Source organism: Phoxinus phoxinus (genome assembly GCF_949152265.1).
Source record: "Phoxinus phoxinus genome assembly, chromosome: 23".
In the NCBI taxonomy this organism is placed as follows: domain Eukaryota; kingdom Metazoa; phylum Chordata; class Actinopteri; order Cypriniformes; family Leuciscidae; genus Phoxinus; species Phoxinus phoxinus.
In genome coordinates this window covers 23658051-23680291 of record NC_136898.1, presented here as the reverse complement: position 1 = coordinate 23680291, position 22241 = coordinate 23658051, and the positions used below count along the sequence as shown (strand labels likewise).

The following is a 22241-nucleotide window of genomic DNA, read 5'->3' as shown; positions in this document are numbered from 1 at the left end:
TGGTTACAAGGTAGTTTGTGACTTCAGAAAAACCAGCGGTTTCAATCCGTGTTTTTGAGACTGTCTTTGGTTCACTGCAGTTTTAAGCAGAAAATACTCAGAAATGCTGCCGACTTATGAATGTAAACATGATTAGTCTTCAAGCTTATTAATAACACCACCGACATATAAACAACATTAAAAGCTTGATTTTCACCACAAGGGAAAGTCAGCTCGAAGTAGTCTCAATTGTTTCCCTCACATTTGTGTTTAGATTGAAAATGAGCACATATGAATCATAATCAGAAAGCCTTCGGTTCTGAATGATGTACTGTATGTTGTAGCCAACTCAATCTGCTATTTTGATTATGCATAATTAAGGATGAGATTTTAGAGATTTGATGGAAGGGAAAGTATGGAGAGAATAAAAGGGCCGTGTAAAGATTCTTTGAAATGCTTCTATTGTGTGCCACAAATAAAATAACAGCATACGGGTTTTGAATATATATTTTTTTGCTGAAATATTGCTTAAATGTTTATAATATTTGATGTTTACGCCTTGAATATTGCTACCTTTAAACAAATTAATACCCAAAAGTATGAATTGGGTTTGTACATCGTCATTATTATTACCATTAGTGCGAAACACCATGTTTAGTCACAGTTGGCTTATTAAAAATAATGCAAGGGCAAAGTGAACTGATCATTAGAGGTTCACTCAATTTCACGGCACAAAGGACTTCTTACACCTGATCTTGCTCGTAAAATGGAGATAGAAATTCTTTGTTAAAAGAGTTTCTGTGTCATTCTAACATTCACAAAGTCCCAGAACATTAACTTGACACTTCTAAAAAAAATCATCATGGTTATGATATCACGACCAGGAGCTCATTAACATATGAGTGCACACATGTATACATTGTATACATTCCTGTGTGGCAGTTCAGCGACTTTGAACTGCTCCTGTTTTCACATGTGACGAAGTTAGCCAATCGTAACAGATGTCATTTACATACAGATGCCTTAAAGGGATCATGAACTGCACTTTTAATGTTTCCTGAGGCACTTATAATGTTAGTATGTTTTTGTAACAATGTTCAAGGCTCAGGGAAGAAAGAGGCGGGAACTGACGAAAGTTCAACATAAACTTTAATATCAAAATAAACAAACAAGAAAACAAAAGTAAAGCGGAAGCCCCTAACAGATAACTACCTCATGTAAACAATACAAACACCGACATAAAGTCCAGGCTGGTCCTCTCTCGTCCTGCACTGCCCTCACTCCCTTTATCCTTCCGGATCTCCTTCCATGAGACTCGAGACGGCTCGAGACTCTTTAGCACTCGCGCCACCAGCCTCGCTTGCCACATACATGTTGTGGCATTACTTCCAGGTCCATATCTTTACTGTAAAAGTCTGTTCACAAAGCCTGCGCCGAAATTGCAACTGATTTACCAAAGTATCCAGTGAAATGTACCAAACAAACAAATAATGCTAGAGACATTCACATAAATAAGCACTTTCCAGGATCCTTTGGAAGGTAATGGCATTTTTGCCCAGTGATCCTGTATCTCTCTTCTCTCCGTCTCATCTCACGAACGCATCAGTGGGCGGGGCCAAAGATGTGATGATGTAGAAGTAGGTGTTGATATGATTCCCCAGAGGTCGTTTTTCGTTGCTTTATTACGTCATAATTTGACGAAATCTGAAACTAGACGTCTTCAGAGCTTGGTTTCAATATAAGCTGTTTTTGGACTAATGAGGAAGTTTTGAGTTCTGAAACTTAGAGGATGTTTGTATAGTACAATGACCTCCTACATGTCAAAAGATCCAGGAAATCTACATTTCTTAATGCATGATCCCATTTAAAGGTGCAGTAGCGAAAACCAAATGATGACTTTACGGTCTTTAGATTGAAATTTTGAACATTGACCAAACCATTCTTGTTTGCTTAACCCGTTCCGTGCCGATCCGGCCCCGCCGGCGCGGATATGGTTTGATTTTCCACTGTGGTTCCGAGAACGGAGCTCTTTGGGATGTAATACAAATGTGCCAGTAGTTCCCTTTGTAACGCAAGAGTTTACAGATGGTATGAGATGTAAATAGCGACTGCGTTATGGAGGATGAACAGATATTTCTGTTTTAAACTTGTTTACTTTGCTGAAATAGTGAGCTTGGTCAGATACAGAGAAACTGGTAGCCAGGCAACAGACAAGTGACTAATCCTGAGTGGCCATGTGACGTCACTACACACATTCAACCAGCACTGTCATTTTTGGGGTGGTTTTCATTTAGTGTATGTACTTATCTTCTGACAAACCTAGATTTTGACACTTAAAGGGTTAGTTCACCCAAAAATGACTTACAAAAAATACTCACCCTCATGTTGTTCCAACCCCGTAAGACTTTCGTTCATCTTCAGAACTCAAATTAAGATATTTTTGATGAAATCTGAGAGCTTTCTCACTCCTTCATAGGCTGCTAGGTAATTGCATCTGCCAATTGAGAAAAGGTTATCAAGTTCTCGCGCATGCGTCGTGGCGCTCTCGTGAACTCGCGTCAGAGGCCCACACGGAAGAAAATAATTAATAAATAGGATTTTTTTGCACACAAAAATATTATTGTCGCTTGATAACTTAAGATTGAGCCACTGTAGTCACTTGGACGGGCCGGCAAGTTTAAATTACAATAGAAGCCTATGGAGGAGTGAGACAGCTCTCAGATTTAATCAAAAATATCTCAATTTGTGTTCCGAAGATGAACGAAAGTCTTACGGGGTTGGAACAACATGAGGGAGAGTAATTACTGACATAATTTACATTTGTGGGTGAACTATCCCTTTAAAGGGGTGGTAAAGTATGATTTGACTTTTCTAACTTTAGTTAGTGTGTAATGTTGCTGTTTGAGCATAAAAAACATCTGCAAAGTTACAACGCTCAAAGTTCAAAGCAAAGGAAGATATTTGCTTTTAAAGAAAAGGACCATAACAAACGACTGGTAAGGACTACACAACATTCCTCCCGATTAGTGACATCACCAACCCTAAAATGTACATAAGCCCCGCCCCCGGGAACACGCAGTCCATGTTGAGAAGAGGAAGAGTTGTTGTAGTCGAGCACATTTGTGAGTCAGCTCAAACTTTAGCATCCATCTTCTCACATGCAATAGAAAGTCACCCTGTGTGCATCTCACAACAGTTCCTATACGAGCGATTTATAGATGATCATGACAGAATATGCTAATTGAAGATAGTTAACTCCACATCAGCAACATAAATTCATCAACTAACCATTCAGAGACGTCCTGTTGCTTCTACATGTTGTTACTTCTTCTTGAGTCTCCATCTTTGTCTGACTCCGTTTTAACGTTAAAGGCAGAACAGTTTCTGTCATTTTAGTGTGTCTGCGTGAGGTAATCGCAGCTGCTAACACACACAAGCACTTGAAACCCCGCCCTCTGCAGCAGCTCATTTGCATTTAAAGGGCCAGACACAAAACGGTGCGTTTTTGCAAACCCTCAAAAAATGACAACTTTAACATGCTATATAAAAATATCTGTGGGGTATTTTGTGCTAAAACTTCACACACACACACTCTGGGGACATCAGATATTTATTTTACATCTTGTGAAAATGGCATTTTACCACCCCTCTAAAACATAATTTTCTTAATGGCTGATTAATCAACTTGGCCCATTAATACTAATTATACATAATACAGAATCCAAATAAAAACCTAAGCAAACTCCACTATTAATACTTAAGTGAGCTCTCAGAAGTAAAAGTACAACAGATCCCATGCGTCATGCATTCGACCAGCACAGTTCCGCATGGTTAGCCAACCGTGATGAGAATTCCGGGCCGGGAATGGTTTGTAATCGTGCCGTGCTTAATTAAGCTCAAGTGGATAAATCTGGAACCGTTCCTTACCATAACCTTACCGTAAAGTGTGACTGTTTTTGGTTCAAGTAATTTAATAATGAGCAAAAGGCCAAAAAATATAATAGACCTGAATCTCGCATTATGCATTAACTGCTTAAATCTATCTTTTTTTTTTCTGTCTGTAGATATTTGTTGGGGAGATCTCCATGTATATCATGAAGTCCACTAGAGAAGCCCTAATAGCCCAGGAGAAAACCATTGTGACTGGAGAGTGCTGCTACCTAAACCCTCTCATCCGCAGAATCATTCGCTTCATTGGTGAGTCTTCTGTTCTGCTGGGAGTCAGCTCAGTATTGTTTTGGTCCAATATGGGTTTTCCAGTTGTCACAACTGATGGCACCATGGTGAGATAATGCATTGTTGGGATTTTTGCTAATGCAATGACTGTGATTTGTCATGAATGAAGGCAAAACAAAACAAAACGTTTATTGTTATGGGTTTAGAGGATGATTGAAGTACATTTCTTGAAATTTAAAAATATATATTTTGATCATATAAATGATAAACAAAAACATTAGCAGTTTGCTTCTTGAATGTTAAAATGATTCAAATATATTGTTGAATAGCTATAATTATTAGTCATTTTTTTCTTAACATTTGAAAAAAAAATCCATTTGACAAAGTTATTGGTATTGGCAATAAAGCATTTACTTAGTAAAATATGCTGTTAAACAAATATCATTTAATATATACTTTGGGAACACTCTGTAAATATATTTATGATTACAAATTAGAAAGGGCCATGAAACTCTAAACGTTATTTTTCTGAGATTTTAACAGTCGTGTGTTGAACATCATAGAAGATAATGTTTTAATAAGATGAGAACACTAGTTGATTTTAAGCTTTATTACCCTATTTTCATCTTTTGTCTTCGTGGCAATCTCACATGTACATGGTACATCGATAACTCAACTAGTGTTGTCAAAAATATCAATATTTCGATATTTATCGAAACTGAAATATCTAAACCGGTCCCAATACTCCTTTTCTGCAGTATCGATACACCGATACCAGCTGCTCTGTGTTGCTCTCTTCTCTCTGACGGTGAATTGACACATACCTTGCATTACCACAGGTTTCACACTCACACCAAAAGCGTGCGCGCCACTGAAGCTGAGTGGCTTACTGCGCTTAAATGTCAAATACACACAAAATGATGTCAAAATGCCCGTCTTGGCAAGTATTTAGTTAAACACACTGATTTGTAACGTAAATAGTTGAGAAAAATAATGCATGTTGTCGTGTAACAGTGTATTATATCCATGCGTAAGCTCTTAAAGTGACAGCAGCCTAATAAACCTGCTGCAAAAGAGAAAATCACTCACTGCTCTTGACTGAATCACTTCTGTAGCTTTAATTGCAAACATTAATCTGTTTTTATTTTTTACAATAAAGACTACCCAGTGTTATTTTACATTTGATTACTTTAATAGTATTTCTTTCTGAATGCTACAGTTAGACCCACCTGATAAACTGTTTTACATTTCTCTCTATTCCATTGTATTTATTTGTGCTATTTGTTAATTTGTTCTTATTGTGTTACTAACTTTTTGCTTGCCTTTTTTCTGTAAATTTAGTTCAGAATTTCAAATAAAACCTCCCTGTGCTATGTGTAAGCTCTATAATTATGAGATATTAATACAAATATCTGTATGGCAGTATATTATGGTATCGATATTTTTAAAGGTATCTGATCGAAGTTGGAAATTCCAATATTGTGACACCGCTAGACTCAACTTTGTGTCTCATAATTATTCATGAGACTGCTTGTCCTTATCCTATGAGAAGATGCCTTGCTTAATTATTCATGTAAACACGCGTTGATTTCCTGACAGACATACAGAACAGTGCGATCACATACAGTAAGTAAGAGATGCATTAATGGAGCAAAAATTTGTGTTTCTGCATCACATAAGTTCTCCTCAGTGGATCCTGAGTCTTCGACACTAACAAGATTCATCCAGCGTGTGTGCGTGTGTGTGTGTGTGTGTGTGTGCGTGTGTGTGTGTGTGTGTGTGTGTGTGTGTGTGTGTGTGTGTGTGTGTGTCTTTACAGCTTATAAAAACGTCACAAAAAAAGCCTCAAAAGTTTTACACTTTTTTTAATGCATTGCAGAGTACAAATGTGAACGGTTGTACTTTAAGTTTATAGCTGTCACAGGATTTGTATTTGACATTTTGGCCAATGCAATTTATTTCTTAATGGCTGATTAGTCAACTTGGCTCATTCATACAAAAAAAAAAAAAAAAAAAACTAGTGAGTTCTCAGAAGTAAGTGCAACACATATCCAATAAATCTTTGACTTTGTTAGGTGTTATGATTTACCTGGAGATTTGAAAGTAAAACCGCAGAGCTGTGGCTGTTTTATTAATTGGGAACAGACAGGACGCACACCACTACCTCCAAAACACATCAATTTTAAATGTTTTCCTCAGACATAATGAGAGACACAATCAACAAAACTTTCCATGAAAACTTCCACTCACGGTATTTCTTTTAGTGCACATTTCCATGTAAAATGAAAGTAAAAGCACGGGGAGCACTTGATTTAATGGATGCGATGCATAATGTAGTGGAGGTTCTGGTAATGGTGTCTCTGAGGCTTGGGGTTGCAGTGATATGGACTGCAGCCTTTTCACAATATTGAGCAATTGTGGCTGGAGAGAATCCCAACTCTATTTTGTCTCTCTCTCCAGCGGTGGTCTTGTTTTCAGTAGCTCAACTTTTTGGTCATATAGGAACCCTTCATACTTTCAGAGGCACCGTGAATTGTAATCTAGTTCACTCCAAGACGCACAATTTCACAGTGAAACAAGTGCCAAGAAAAGTCAGCTGGAGGTGAGCTAATTGAAGGAAAACAAATTGAAAATAACCCCCCCCCACACACACACACACACACACTTATTAAAACAAAGTTATGTTTTTTGCTGTCGTACAAGTTCGCAGGCAATTTTTTGTCTCTCGGGAGAAATTGTGTGTTCACCAGTGTATTGGCTGTCCACTATATTGCCGAATCATACACAACCACCACGTCACGTAGGCTAGAATATTATTATAGCCCAGTGGCTGGAACCCAGCTACAGAAATCGATCGCTGCAATTCATAAAAACAACAGACAACAGACTCCAGGCAGCGAAAGGTGGATTTGCAGTTATTTTCTGTCAATATACTGAATTTTGGGGTAAAATCATACCCTATTGTATTGTTAAATATAATAATGAGAACTCCTCAATTAAATATTTATCTTCGTATATTATGCATCATTGGATGTTTTTAAACAAACACTGACAAAAAACTATAGTTTTAGGGCGGGATGATATGATATGTATAGCCTACCATTGATATAAGTGATCACATGGATTTAAACCTGCTATATTGTATTTATATAAAGCGTTCACAGGGAAATTTGCTTTATATATTTCCCTGGCGTCAAAACCAGGCACATAAATGTCAGGAAACACGATTCTTGGCTGCATGTCAATATCCATGGATCACTGATCTTTGGTAAGTTGTAAGGAACACTATATCGAGTCCAACCTTTAGTTCGTTTTACTCACGTTTTCTCAGTTTCCCTGTTATATCCAGTCACGCAGCAGCTCTTCTGCCTCTCAGTCCGGCTGAGGGGTGTGTTCCTGCGGGAAAGTGACGCCAATGCATTCCCTCTATAGAGTTCTCTTCCAAGTCTTTTTGTACTTGAATGGACAAATTTCCATTTCATTTCTTTTTATTGTCCACAATGTGGAAATTTACCTTCGGTCTCATAAAAACAACAATCAAACCAACAACAAGAACAACAAGACTAACACACAGACATCTTCAGGGCAAAATGCAGTACAGCAGTAACAATTACGTTACAATACATCAACGGGACGTGTTGTTCAACGTCCGAATTGCATTAGGAATAAAAGCATTTTTAAAAATATTATGATTTGCCCTAGGTACTTTGTAACGTCTGGCAGAGGTCTGGCAAATACACACAACAATATGTCAAAATATCCCCGTAAACACAGTCGCTTATGTCTTAAGTGAACAGTTTGAGCATAAACGGAACATAAAAATAAAATGCGTTTAACAATATATTGGATCCATGCAGCTCTTAAAGGGACAGCAGCCTAATATTCCTGCTGCCGTCTCTGTAATAATGTTAATCAAACAACAAAAGACAAAGAGAAAATTAACTCGCTGTTCTTGTGACTATATTTGTAATGTATATTTTATGACAGTTTCTATACCTTAAAATCTTATAACTGTTTATTTCAATCGTATCTTTCAGTTGTATTTATTTGTGCGATTGCAAATTTTTATTTATTAATTTTTTTATTACTGAGTGTTTACATGTATCATGGTATTCAGCTAAAATAAAATGTTTTGCAATAAGGCTTTGAATCAATGTGAATGATATCGAAGTTATATATATTTTTTTACCTATTGGAATCAAAATTAGGATTCCATAAGAATCGTAATCGATAAGCAGAATCATAATTGGAATTGTTAAATTTCAAACGATACTTAACCCTAGACAAGATCACATGAGGGGTAACAGGGAATCACATGACAAGAACCAGGAAATACAACATACTCTAGACAGACATGATTGACAACATGTTGGTTAACATTTTCTTCCTTGCAAGATCACACAAATCATCTGGAAAAAGTCAGACTGGGAGAGTTCGCATAACTAGAGGACATCATAATTACATGCATAAGATATTAAGCTTAGTAGAGTAGTTTTGTTTGTGGCAAATGGTGTATGCAAATGTAGCTTTTGCTCTAGTGGGCATTTGTAATTACTTCTGGATGAAGATAAAAATAACATTGTTCCATCAGGGGGCTGTTCCATAAACCAAGATTAGAGTATAAGCCAGACTTATTTTGGTTAGTCAGACTTATTGTCGGTTGATTCTGTTTCATAAAGCAAACTTAAAATAGTTCAAACTCAGTTACCCTGGCAACTTATGCTGGGAAACTAGCCTGGTCCAGGGCAGGCTAACTGTCAGGCTAAGCCTCAGTTGTTACACAGATCCTCTAACACTGACCAATAGGAACACAATTACTGACAATCTCTCATACCATTATTTGACTTTATTAACCACTATAAGTCCAAAAATAAATATACAGTAAAGAAAATCAACTTAAGGCTACAATGATAAATTAGACAATATAGACCTAAAAACATATATATGTCGGGGTTCATATATACATATATATATATCCTACAGGTTTACTTTTCTTACTGGCTGAATGTTTTGTGATTTAATTAGATAGTTTAAAAAATTTATGAAACACAACATTTAAAAGAAATAATTACAAAAGCACAGTATACATTTAAACTGGTAAGATGAATCTGAGCTTAGTAATTGTACACTTGATTTACCCCATTACAATAGTCCCTTTACAGTTATTATCCTAAAAATACACTAAATTGTAGGTTTAAAATTCTAAGGCACATCTAATGTCCAACAACCAATATTTTAGCATATATATATATATTTTATGTACTTTATTATGTCTTTCAATTCAAATACATTTAACACAATTATACAAATGGATAGTTCCTTTAAAGACATAATATTTCCCCGATAAATCTTATTTTTCCTTCTACTTTTTTCTTTTGTGATAATACCCACCAACACCTAAAAACTATTAGAACAACAACCATTAAGTAGCCTACATAGTTAGACACTTTTACATATGAAAAAAAAAATGGAAAAAATAAAACATTCACATATTTATATCAAACTCTTATAATGACACATAATTCATAATAAGTTATTAAAGTAATATTATTTAAATATTAAATAAGTAAATAAATAAAATAACAAATAACTAGAATTAAGGGAGGGAAGGTTATTTAGTTATAGGCTAGTGTATTCCTTTATTTTATGGAATATTCTTTGATTTTAGAGTTGCACATATCTTTTCAAAATGTATACTTTTGCTCTTAATTTCATGTTATCCTCTCCATAATGCACTGTATAAACTAAATATAACCAAACATTCTTGCTTTCTCCAAAAAAAAAAAAAAGATTGCTTTAAAAGCTGTAATTCTCAGCATTCTAATTAAATAAGTATAAGTCATCTTTTTTAAGTAGCTTAGGTCCTAAACTCAAAACTATAATTTGTATCTTTATTATATTTGGTTTCTTAAAAAATTCTTCCCTGAATTAGGCCTACTTCTGTTCAATTGTTTTATTATAAGTATAAAATATATGAGTTTAATGAGATATAAGTTCACTGCAACTGATCCAACATCCTAAAGATAAATTATTATAATTAGAAGATATTTCTGGTGTTATAAAATATCGCACAGCCTATTAATTTTCAAAGCAAAATGTATATTATTAAGAATTATTGCGCTCCGATTTGGCGCGCATGCGCGCAGCAGCGCTCGTTCAATGTGAAGTTTACAGCAAAATGGAACTATTTGCACGACTTTCTAAGATTTTCAGATGGAGAATATTCCTGTGAAATGTAAGTTTTGCAAACACCATGTCTCAAACGCATAAAACAGCACAAAATATATGCAGTTTGATGGTGGATCGATTTGATCTATGATCGACCTCCAGGGCTGCTTAAGAAACGCGTGCACACGCAGTTATCTAGACTAGATAAACCTGGATCAAATTAGTGGGATTGCGTGAACTTGAATTACCTTTTATGAAACCGCTTTAGCCCCAACTTATTTGTTAGGTTTATTCAAGTCGCGTTTTGGACTTTAATCCCCGCTTTTCTAAGCGGCTTTTATGGAACAGCCCCCAGGACTGCATTGGTATTCATGGGCGTCCTCCAAACCCTTGTCTGATTTGCTTATATTTTCAGAGCTTTGATTGGGAGTAACAAGCTGAATATATTTTTGCCTCTTCTTTTATACCGCAGGTGTCTTCGCGTTTGGTCTATTCGCCACCGACATCTTTGTCAACGCCGGCCAGATCGTGACTGGCAATCTGGCGCCATATTTCCTGAGCGTCTGCAAGCCAAATTACACTGGGTTGGACTGTCACTTCAGCCACCAGTTCATCGCCAATGGAAACATCTGCACTGGGAACCAGGTGGTCGTGGAGAGAGCCAGGAGGTCTTTCCCATCCAAAGATGCTACGCTCAGTGTCTATTCTGCCGTCTATGTTACTGTAAGACACTAGTGTGCATCCTAAACAGAGTACTTTTTGATTTCAACTGGCCCATATTTCATGAGTTGTTAACTTTGAAAATAAATTTGATTTACACAACCAAGTCCAGTGCAATGACGTGGCAAGCGATTCGTCTTGAAATGCCTGTCACTGGAAACTTGAAACATGGTAAATCGTGTGAATACTTTTTATACTGGAAAAACAAAGTGAGCTACACTGCATTTTAAATATAAAGACGAAGATCTAAAGATTTTATTGGGTCCCAGTTTATTATATACTACTATGTACTGACATTTAAATTAATCATTTGATACAATTCACTTATTGTGTACATACATTATTTTACATTGTACTCATATTAAGTTATCTGAATGTAATTACAGCTGTAATTATCGATCTAATCGCATAAATTAATTACAGCTGTAATTACATTCAGATATGTTTAAATATAAGTACAATGTATTACTGTAAAGCCACACCACCAAACCTGTCCTAATCTTACTCGTATCCCTCCGCCACAACAGCACAACATAATCACAATAAGTACTTTGAACTTAATATTTTATGAAAAAGTGCATAGTAGTTAAAGATGTCTAATATAAAGTGTGACTGTTTATTCTTATGCAAAGTTGATACCAATACTAGAGAATTTCGCAATAGAAATTAAGAGATAAAAAAAGAATATACTATTAAAACTCGCATTATTGACGATGTTAGCAAAAAAAAAAAAATGGCATGCATCCTTCAAATATTTCTCAATTATGTAAGGTCATAAGAAATAAAGAACAATGGAACAAATTAAAAGTAAAAAATAATAGAAGATACACATACAAAAACAACAAAGTACAAACGTAAAATACCTAAAATACTTAACTAAATGATTGATTTGTATTGCAAAAAAACAAAACATCTACATATGTATTTACTAGATATCACCGACATTACCATACAAAGGCAATTTATGTAACTACACATTTTGTCAAAATTGATTTTATTTCTCACTCTTTCACTGATTCCTGCCTTTAATGCGTTTCATTGTCAGATTAGTGATGTTGAATTGCCAGGGTTTTCTTTATCTCTCATTCATGGGTAGAAGAGGTTATTTACTCGGATTCCGTTCTTTATAATTGGCAATAATTTCCCTGAGGTGGAGCAAGCGCTGTGTATTTATTTAAGCTCAATTTCCTCAGTCACCTGCTGCTGCACAACAAATCCAGAGAATGAATCGGCTCCTTAACGAGCGTGCGTGTGTGTGTGTGTGTGTGTGTGTGTGCGCGCGTGTTTGCCTGTTTCAGATGTACATCACAAGCACCATCAAGACGAAAAGCAGTCGTTTGGCCAAGCCTGTGCTGTGTCTGGGGATCCTGTGCGCTGCTTTCCTCAGCGGCCTGAACCGGGTCTCAGAATATCGCAACCACTGCTCTGACGTCATTGCTGGCTTCATATTAGGAAGCTCCGTCGCTCTTTTTCTGGTGGGTTGCATAGCTTGCTGTCATTGTTTAACTCAAATAATAACATTTTATTTACATTTAAATATGCATTTTTTCTCTCTCCCCTGTAATGATATACAAAATACAGTATTGTGCTCTGTAGCGGTTTACTTGTATATGAAAGTGATATCTTTAGTAAATAACATTATGCCTCATCAAATCTGCATGATGATGCTTAAAAAAATATGTTGATATGCAAGTGTTTGGATGAACACTTATTTTTTAACATTTCCTTCAAATCTTTTGTTTCATCAAAGAATCCTGAATACATACTGTATATGAAGCAGCACAACTGTTTTCAACTAATAATAATAAGAAATGGGTTTTTTAAAAGCAGAAAATCAGCATATTAGAATGATTTCTTAAGGATCATGTGACACTGAAGACAGTAATAGCTGTCACATGATTCTCGGCTGCTCAGAATTCAGTTTTGCAGTTTAAACCAATTCTTTTAAATTTTATTTTACAATATTACTGATTTTACTGTATTTTTGAAACAGTGCAATAATGCAGCTTCTTTCATAGACATAACATTTTTTTTTTTAATGTTATTGTGCATTTAGTATTATTAATAATAATTGTTAAGCTCCACCACATTAACCGACCAATGCTAACTTAGTTTTTTTTGTTCGCCATATAAGTATTACAGAAAATCTTCCTTTCCGCTGTAATTTTCAAAATCCTCAGGTTCCACTTTATATATAACTGTTTTGAAAAAAAATTAAAAATAAGAATCTGTTTTTTCATTTTGTTGGTGTAAATTATATATTTTTTGATGATCAAATTTTTTTTTAAAACAAATTTATATTGAGAAATAAAGTTTTTTCATGACTTTACTTTAGTCGGTATGATAACCATCCCAATCTTCAAAAAGTTCCTTTCTCATTGTAGGGAATCTGTGTAGTGAACAACTTCAAAGGGACCCTCTCCGCTCCTACCAAACAGAAGCACGAGGATTACCGCGGTCTTCCCTTGATGACGTTCCCTCGTGTGGAAAGCCCTCTGGAGACTCTCAGCGCACAGGTAATGCCATCATCTGTGGCCTTCAGGAAACCATCTATTTATGTTCAACCAACAACCAACAAGCTACATTGAGTCAGAGGAATTAATCATTTGTAGCATAAACACAGATTTTTAAGTTGATTCCTCAAACAAATTAAGTTGTTTCAACTACTGGAGTTGTAGCCCTGGAACCAGTTAACCGTATCTATTTAATCTCAAATCAACAGCTATCATAGCACATACTAACATAACTTATTTAACGAGTATACTTAATGAACAAGTTAGATATTACTTGTCACTGGCATTAGCACAGTCATTGCTTATAGAGTCAATGTGGTGTTTACCTTCATGTATCTACTCTTCAGCTCAATCGTATCCACACAAACTTCTACATTACAGAATTAAACTTCGAGTCATGCCATCATGCCAAGCTGTTTTTTTCAGTCTTACGCCATGAGCCAAGTTTCTTTATATTATTATTATATATATTAAACATAGTTAGTTTGTTTGGTTGTAGTTTGTTAACTATAATATTCTTGGTTCCGAGACTAAATAATGATGTATAAATTCAGAGGGATCTGATAGCGTCAGGATATTACACAATAACTACCGGTAATGATAAAGTAAATCAGTAAATTTGTAGTTATGAAATATGTATTTCCAGTGTTCACCTTCAGCAGTATTCCCAACATAAGTTTCAATCTGGCTGGAATTTGCCTTGCGTTTTGTAAAACCGAAACTGAAATGTTAGCCCCTCCTGTAGTAGTTCCATTATTTGGCTCCTAAATAAAACCTCAAAATGGCTTTGACTTTGCAGTTTGTCCATTTATCGTCCAAAAAGATGCATTTTGTCAGATTATACAGCAGGGAGTTCCAATGCTGCTTCATTCCGGCACGGTTTTCCGCAGGGAACGTCTTGTCAGACGATTGTATTGACAGCCAGCCAGAGAAACACCTGGAGCGCCTGAGCAACAGATGTGGGTCAGAGTAATCCTCCTCTGCTTTGGACTCCCGCGTAACACCCTAGAGCACTTTTAGAGCTGGCTATGCAAGTCACTGTGTTTGGGAAACAAGCAAAATCATGTGTTCTGTCACGATCTGGACAAGTACAATAATCGACGGAATTGGCATTGAGAAATTACACGTTTTGCTCCGTGTCTCTCTGGTGTTTCTGTTAAATGCGCCTGATGGGTAATAAGCATTTAAGTGACAAGCCAAATGCGTATTACCGTCTGCAAGCGGCACAGCACGACTCTCAATCCAATTTTGTCTGTCTTTCAGAACCATTCGGCGTCCATGACTGAAGTCACATGACTAAGGGGGCAGCACAGAGTCACTTTCGCTTCACCTCAACACTTCTAGGCACAAAAAGTTTTTTGTACTGTGGCATACTGTAAAAAAAAAAAAGAAGCAAGAAAGAAAAAAGACAGTATTATGTTGTAACTAGTTGTACCTAGAAGCAGCTGTTTTGTACATTTTGTATAAGAGAGTGCTGTAGCTTTCCCTCATAATGTCAACACTGCTCAATTCATGTCCAGATTTCTGCCTTCTTTGTCATGTTTTACATCACAAAGTAAATATATACAGTCTATATATATAATGTAATTCAAATATCGATGTTGTTTATGTGGTATTTGTACAAAGAATGATTTTATTTAGATTTTTTTTCCTGTACATTTTTGGACAAAGATCATTTTGTATTCTTTTTGTTATCTGTATAAAGCATTTTGATCAACTTTGCCTGCTGATTTTCCAGGAATGTTTTTTGGTATACCTATTTTTTGGTGTGAGTTTGAAAGAAAACCTGTTGAATTGTTACACGTCGTTGTATCGGATTCTCCTCGGGCATCTTCGAATGGCCATGTACTCAGCATGTAATACACAACACTGTTTGAATAACCTGTTATTCTCGACTTGTGTTTTGTTTTTCTTTAAAGTTGGCATTTCATTTGAAATGCTAAATATATTTTCCTGAGTAGTCTGTCAAATAAATAGTCTGTAGCTGAGTCCAATAACTTGAGTTGGCTTCATTTTTAAGAATGTTAATGTAGTTTGTGCCATAATTTCCTGATGACAAGAATGCTTTTAATACCACTTTAGTTAAAAACACTTTTTTTCGGCCAAGGGGTGTTTAAAGGTGTCCTATTATGCAGTTTAAAAAAAAAATTGTTTTGTAGGATACTGTTTTTTTTTTGTTTGTACTTACTCTTGCTGCTGTTTGAGCATGAAAAAGGTCTGCAAAGTTAAAAAGCACAAAGTTCCTCCAGAAATATGTATTTTTTCTAATAAATATCTCAAGAAGACAAAAAAAAAAAAACATAAAATATGAACTGATATACATGTACTGTACTTGTCTTGCAGATCAGCTATAATAATATTGTCCCTCTAGCGGTTGAAGCATAAAACTACAAGTTTCTTGCGGAGGAACATTGTTTTGGTCATTACTTGAGTAGTTCGACTCCTGCGCGGATGAATCTGAGGGCTTGATCCGGATCACTGTGCTCATGGTTACATCAGAGAATGTCTAATATGGGGAGAACTGCCACTCTCTGTAAACTTCCGGCTTCTGAACTGGTTGCAGTTCCACTCTGGCTCCACATGAGGGCGCTCACAGGACGAGTGCAGAATGAATGGAGGTCTATGGAGCTATACCCCTCAAAATCCACTTTTCTCAGGATATTATTTTTTGTCTAGTAATTTGAATGTTGTATTCTAAAGGAGATGCAAAGAAATGACACATTGATGGGTGTTAGATTTTTTTTTAGAGTCACTTATTTGCTTTAAAAAGACTTTTAAAATGTCAATGACACATCGTACGACCAGAGATACTGCTTTACGGCAATCCTTCAGTCACTTTGTGCTTTCAGCTCTGCACTTTCTTTTCTCTCGAGGCATCAACAACACAGCGGACACAGGTAAACACACAACACAGCGGACACAGGTAAACACACAACACAGTGGACACAGGTAAACACACAACACAGCGGACACAGGTAAACACACATCACAGCTGACACAGGTAAACACACAACACAGCTGACACAGGTAAACACACAACACAGCTGACACAGGTAAATACACAACACAGCTGACACAGGTAAACACACATCACAGCTGACACAGGTAAACACACAACACAGCGGACACAGGTAAACACAACACAGCGGACACAGGTAAACACACAACACAGCTGACACAGGTAAACACACAACACAGCGGACACAGGTAAACACAACACAGCGGACACAGGTAAACACACAACACACAACACAGCGGACACAGGTAAACACACAACACAGCGGACACAGGTAAACACACAACACAGCTGACACAGGTAAACACACAACACAGCGGACACAGGTAAACACACAACACAGCGGACACAGGTAAACACACAACACAGCGGACACAGGTAAACACACATCACAGCTGACACAGGTAAACACACAACACAGCGGACACAGGTAAACACACAACACAGCGGACACAGGTAAACGCACAACACAGCTGACACAGGTAAACACACAACACAGCGGACACGGGTAAACACACAACACAGCGGACCCAGGTAAACACACTACACAGCGGACACAGGTAAACACACATCACAGCTGACACAGGTAAACACACAACACAGCGGACACAGGTAAACACACAACACAGCGGACCCAGGTAAACACACAACACAGCGGACACAGGTAAACACACATCACAGCTGACACAGGTAAACACACAACACAGCTGACACAGGTAAACACAACACAGCGGACACAGGTATACACACAACACAGCGGACACAGGTAAACACAACACAGCGGACACAGGTAAACACACAACACAGCGGACACAGGTAAACACACATCACAGCTGACACAGGTAAACACACAACACAGCGGACACAGGTAAACACACAACACAGCGGACACAGGTAAACGCACAACACAGCTGACACAGGTAAACACACAACACAGCGGACACAGGTAAACACACAACACAGCGGACCCAGGTAAACACACAACACAGCGGACACAGGTAAACACACATCACAGCTGACACAGGTAAACACACAACACAGCGGACACAGGTAAACACACAACACAGCGGACACAGGTAAACACACATCACAGCTGACACAGGTAAACACACAACACAGCTGACACAGGTAAACACAACACAGCGGACACAGGTATACACACAACACAGCGGACACAGGTAAACACAACACAGCGGACACAGGTAAAGACACAACACAGCGGACACAGGTAAAGACACAACACAGCGGACACAGGTAAACACACAACACAGCGGACACAGGTAAACACACAACACAGCGGACACAGGTAAACACACAACACAGCGGACACAGGTAAACACAACACAGCGGACACAGGTAAACACACAACACAGCGGACACAGGTAAACACACAACACAGCGGACACAGGTAAACACACAACACAGCGGACACAGGTAAACACACAACACAGCGGACACAGGTAAACACACATGACAGCTGACACAGGTAAACACACAACACAGCGGACACAGGTAAACACACAACACAGCGGACCCAGGTAAACACACAACACAGCGGACACAGGTAAACACACGTGCTAGAAGAGTTTTTGCTTGAAGACATTCTGGTCCCGCTTCGGATGCCACGATGCCATCAAGCGGTATCTCTGGTCGTAATCAGTCCTTCACTGACCAATCAGCGTTCATTAGCAGAATGCTAGCGTGTTATGGGCAACAACAACTCAATCTGTAAGAAATCGAAAGGACATAAGTACTCGTTCATTCAACTTTCGACCTATAACCCATATTGAACTTGCAAAACCTACAAACAAATCTGAGATTTCTCAACGACAATCGGGTGAAAGAGACACATTTAGCCGTCTAGCTCCATAGACTCCCATTCATTCTGCACTTGGGCGTTCGCCCCCAGTGGAACTCTGGTGGAACTACAACCAAAATTCTGTACAAGAGGACTTAATAGGGAGTGGCCAGGCTCTCGTAGACGGGCTCTGGTTACATGCTAATCTCACTAACAACATCAAAGAATTATACAAAGATGGATATCTTAAATAAATATCTCTAATGAGCAGGTAAGTGTTTTGATTTGTTAAAAACAAATGTTTTAAAATCATTTTAGGCCTACGAAAGTTTGAAATTTCTGACATTAGATTGCAATTAGCAATTTGTCTGACTAATTGACACAATTAGCCTGTAACTTGGCCATTGTATAGGCAAATAGACCAGAGCAGAGATCGACAGTGTTACCAACATAAACATTGTTTTGTGAAACAAGCAATGGACTTCAAATCTGATATGCAAGGAAATTTCTGAAAGCCAAGACAACGTTGATTCGTTTTTTTTGTCACGGACAGTTTTGCTCATTAGTTAAATAGTTAACTTCGAAAAAACTGTACATTGTGTAGCTTTAATAAGCCCTTAATTTAAATGCTATATTCAAAATTATATATTTATTGCTATCAGACCTGCCCAGTACTTAAGAAGCTTCAATAAACATTGTTCTTGTACTGTGTGGTTCTCTGGGTAAGACCCATATGTGCCTAAAATAAATGTGTGAGGTGGGAAAAATCCATTCCACACTCCTGAAAAATTTACTGTCAAGAGATACAAAGTCTTCAAAAAGTTTCTTTGAAAATTGTGGAATCCAGGAACTCTAGAATCCGCATGCCTGCTACAATGTTATCGGAGAGAAAGAAAATAGTGCTCTTAGCAAAACAGATTAAACGTAAAATTCGCATTAGTTATGATGAAAATTAAATGAATTAACTGTTTTATACATTTTATAGCTTTTACTTTATGCCTCTCTGGCCAAAATAACTTTCAGCATTGCAGTCTTAAATCCAGCACTTGCTCTTTTCACATATATCACCACCACCTTTGTCTGTCATTTTCCCTCCGAGCAATAATAGGATTATTATGAAAAATGTTCCAGCATTATAGATGGTATTAAGGTTTTGCTTGAAGAACTCTCTTCTTGATACACCAGTGCTCTGAACAGCCGTCAGCTGTACATTTTCCAGAAAGTTTCTCTTTTGAACTCTTGGAATTATCCAGTCGAACGGCTACTAAAACATGACCCCATCCTTCATCAAGTAACACTAATTATGTGCTGTTAATGAACACCACACTTTAATTAACAACATTGAGCACATGGTTTAAACCATCTATTGATGAGGAACAATCTTGAACTCTTTGAAAGATAACTTCCCAGTGAATGCAGTTTTAACCTAAAACACACACTTCTCTTCACAATATAACTCTATGCCAAAGAAAATACATTTCAGCAGAACAGTCTGTAATAAAAATTTATTCTCCAGTTATATGGGCGAATAAAAACAAAAAGTTGAATACATAGCAATAAGTTTGGAGTAAACAAATCATTGCCCACCTGCAGCAAATCCTCATGCCAGCTGTGCGTTGAGTTTGAGAGAATTGTTTTCTGCTTGAGGGTTTGCATGACTTGCAGTCATTAACGGACCAATGAATCATAATGTCAGTATCTGTGATCTAAAACAAAAGTTATCCCAACTGACAATGCCTAAAGGCATTAGCGGAGGTTTAAACAAGGAATTGACAAACTTTTCAATTTGAGGTGAACTAGCGTTTGAAATTATCCTGAAGTACTGTAGCAGTGGGGTATTTTTTTCTGTCAGAGAAACACAATCACACTTAGAGCCTGATTTCATTATCTTCAGCTTCAAGTCATTATTATACAAAGAGAATGAAAAGTTGACTTAAATCTCTAATAAACATCTCGAGGGGTTTAGATGCAGACAGTTCATGTGCGAGGGCTCTGAAGCAGCAGTGAGCAGTGCCACAGAGGAGCCATCTTTGCCTTTTAAAGGATTCAAATGAAGTCTATGCGATAATTAACTGCTGAAAATCATATCGTGCCTGCTTGTGTTCTTACGATCTTTGTAGCACCATGAACTTTTACAGAATAAGATTTGTATGAATTATCATACAGTGGTACAAAAATGTTTTTGATATTCTCTTTTGATTTATATTTGGAGAACAAAATGGTTGTTCATTTTCAAAATTAAATGTTATGTTGCACAAATTAAAACATTTTTTATTTAAAATAGTTAACTCCCTATAATTAACCCTGTGAAAAAGTAGATTAATATTTGAGAAACTGATAACTGGTTGGACAGACACAAACATCCCCATAGATTTACTCTGCCAACACTGCGGTGTTTGCACACTCTTTCTTATTGTTGAATTATGAACAAAGACCTTAGCTGGTGCTTGAGATGCCTGTAGTCCTGTTAAAGGTTTTCTGGGATGTTTTGAAACTTTCCAGATGAGGTGCGCCAGTAACCTCGAAGTCTTTTCCGTTTAGAAGTAAAGGCTTGCATTGTTTGGTGGAGTCCAAGAAATACCTTTGTAATTCTTTCCAAACAAATATATCTAATTTTCTTAGCTGTTTTTGGTATGTACCTATATACGTTTTGTGTTGGGAAACGTCCAATATATACGTGCAATTTAAATTCAACAGAATTCTTCAGCACTGGATCTATTGAGGGGGGAAAACTGGAACTGACAAATGTTCATCATATGTACTTAATTTAGACTTACAATTGAGATATTCATCAAAATGTAGTTGTTTAGTGGTAAATATTAATGTAAAGAAGTTCATAGGTCAGGGAAGAAGGAGGCTGGAACCGTCGAACGTTCAACATAATTTTAATGACAAAATAAAGAAATCACAAAACGAAAGTAAGGCGGCAGCCCCTCATGGATAACTGCTGCATAAACAAAAACAAAGCAGCAACAGAAATGTCCTAGGCCTGGTCCTCTCTCATCCTTCACTGTCATCACTCCTCCTTTTCTCCCCTCCGTGGATCTCAAGATCGGTGTGACTCGCAGGTGTCGCTCCACGCTCTCGCTTCACTCCCACGGCTCCCTGCCTCTCCCTGCTCGTCGCATATACCCCATCGCTATTTGCAGACTGCGCTTCATGGCCTTCATGGCGGTCACAGTACCTGGGGGTAAGTATAGACGAGGTGAGAGAAAAAAATAAAACAATTCTTGGTCCGGTTCCCAAAATTCACTGTCCTCCACCAGCTGGTTGAAATCCTCCGTGATGCCTGGTGGTGGTGGCACTGGATATCTCTCGGTGGACGGCCCTTAACTTTACCGACGGCTCCTTCCATGTCAGTATCCGGCATCGAGTCCTGCTTCATTCTGCCTGCTCTTCCCCATACGGCGGACAGGAGCAGACCCCATCAAACTGTGGCGGCTCCTTCCGATGCCGTCCCTCCCATGCTCAACCAGAAGGCAAGCCAAATGTTCAGCGTAACTTTAATGGCAAAAAACAAACAAAAGTAAAGCGGCAAGACCTCACGGATGACTGCTGCCTAAACAACAACATAAATGTCCCAGGTCTGGTCCTCTCTCGTCCTTCATTGTCAGCTCTTCTCTTTTTATCCTTCCAGAGCTCCTCCGTGGGACTCGAGACCGGTGTGACTCATTAACAATCGCTCCACTGGCTTTGCTCCACTCCCACAACTCTCGGCCCCCCCCCTGCTCATCACATACACCCCATCGCCCTTTGCTAAACAACAACAAAACAACAACATAAATGTCCCAGGCCTGGTCCTCTCTCGTTCTTCACTTAAAAAAAAGGAACTGGAAATGTTAGTTGGAATCAGAATTGGAAACCAGAACCA

At 37.6% G+C, this 22241-nt stretch overlaps 1 protein-coding gene across 1 annotated transcript in view; it reads left to right on the top strand.

Annotated features, from left to right (window-relative positions):
* Window positions 1-15842, top strand: part of plppr1 (phospholipid phosphatase related 1) — a 61893-nt gene extending 46051 nt beyond the window's left edge. Inside the window, exons 4-8 of the mRNA XM_079598928.1 lie at window positions 4044-4176; window positions 10796-11046; window positions 12342-12518; window positions 13428-13559; window positions 14820-15842. Coding sequence (XP_079455054.1) covers window positions 4044-4176; window positions 10796-11046; window positions 12342-12518; window positions 13428-13559; window positions 14820-14852 — 726 coding nt within the window. The 3' untranslated portion in view covers window positions 14853-15842. The remainder of the gene's footprint in view (window positions 1-4043; window positions 4177-10795; window positions 11047-12341; window positions 12519-13427; window positions 13560-14819) is intronic.
* The last annotated feature ends 6399 nt before the right edge of the window (window positions 15843-22241 follow it).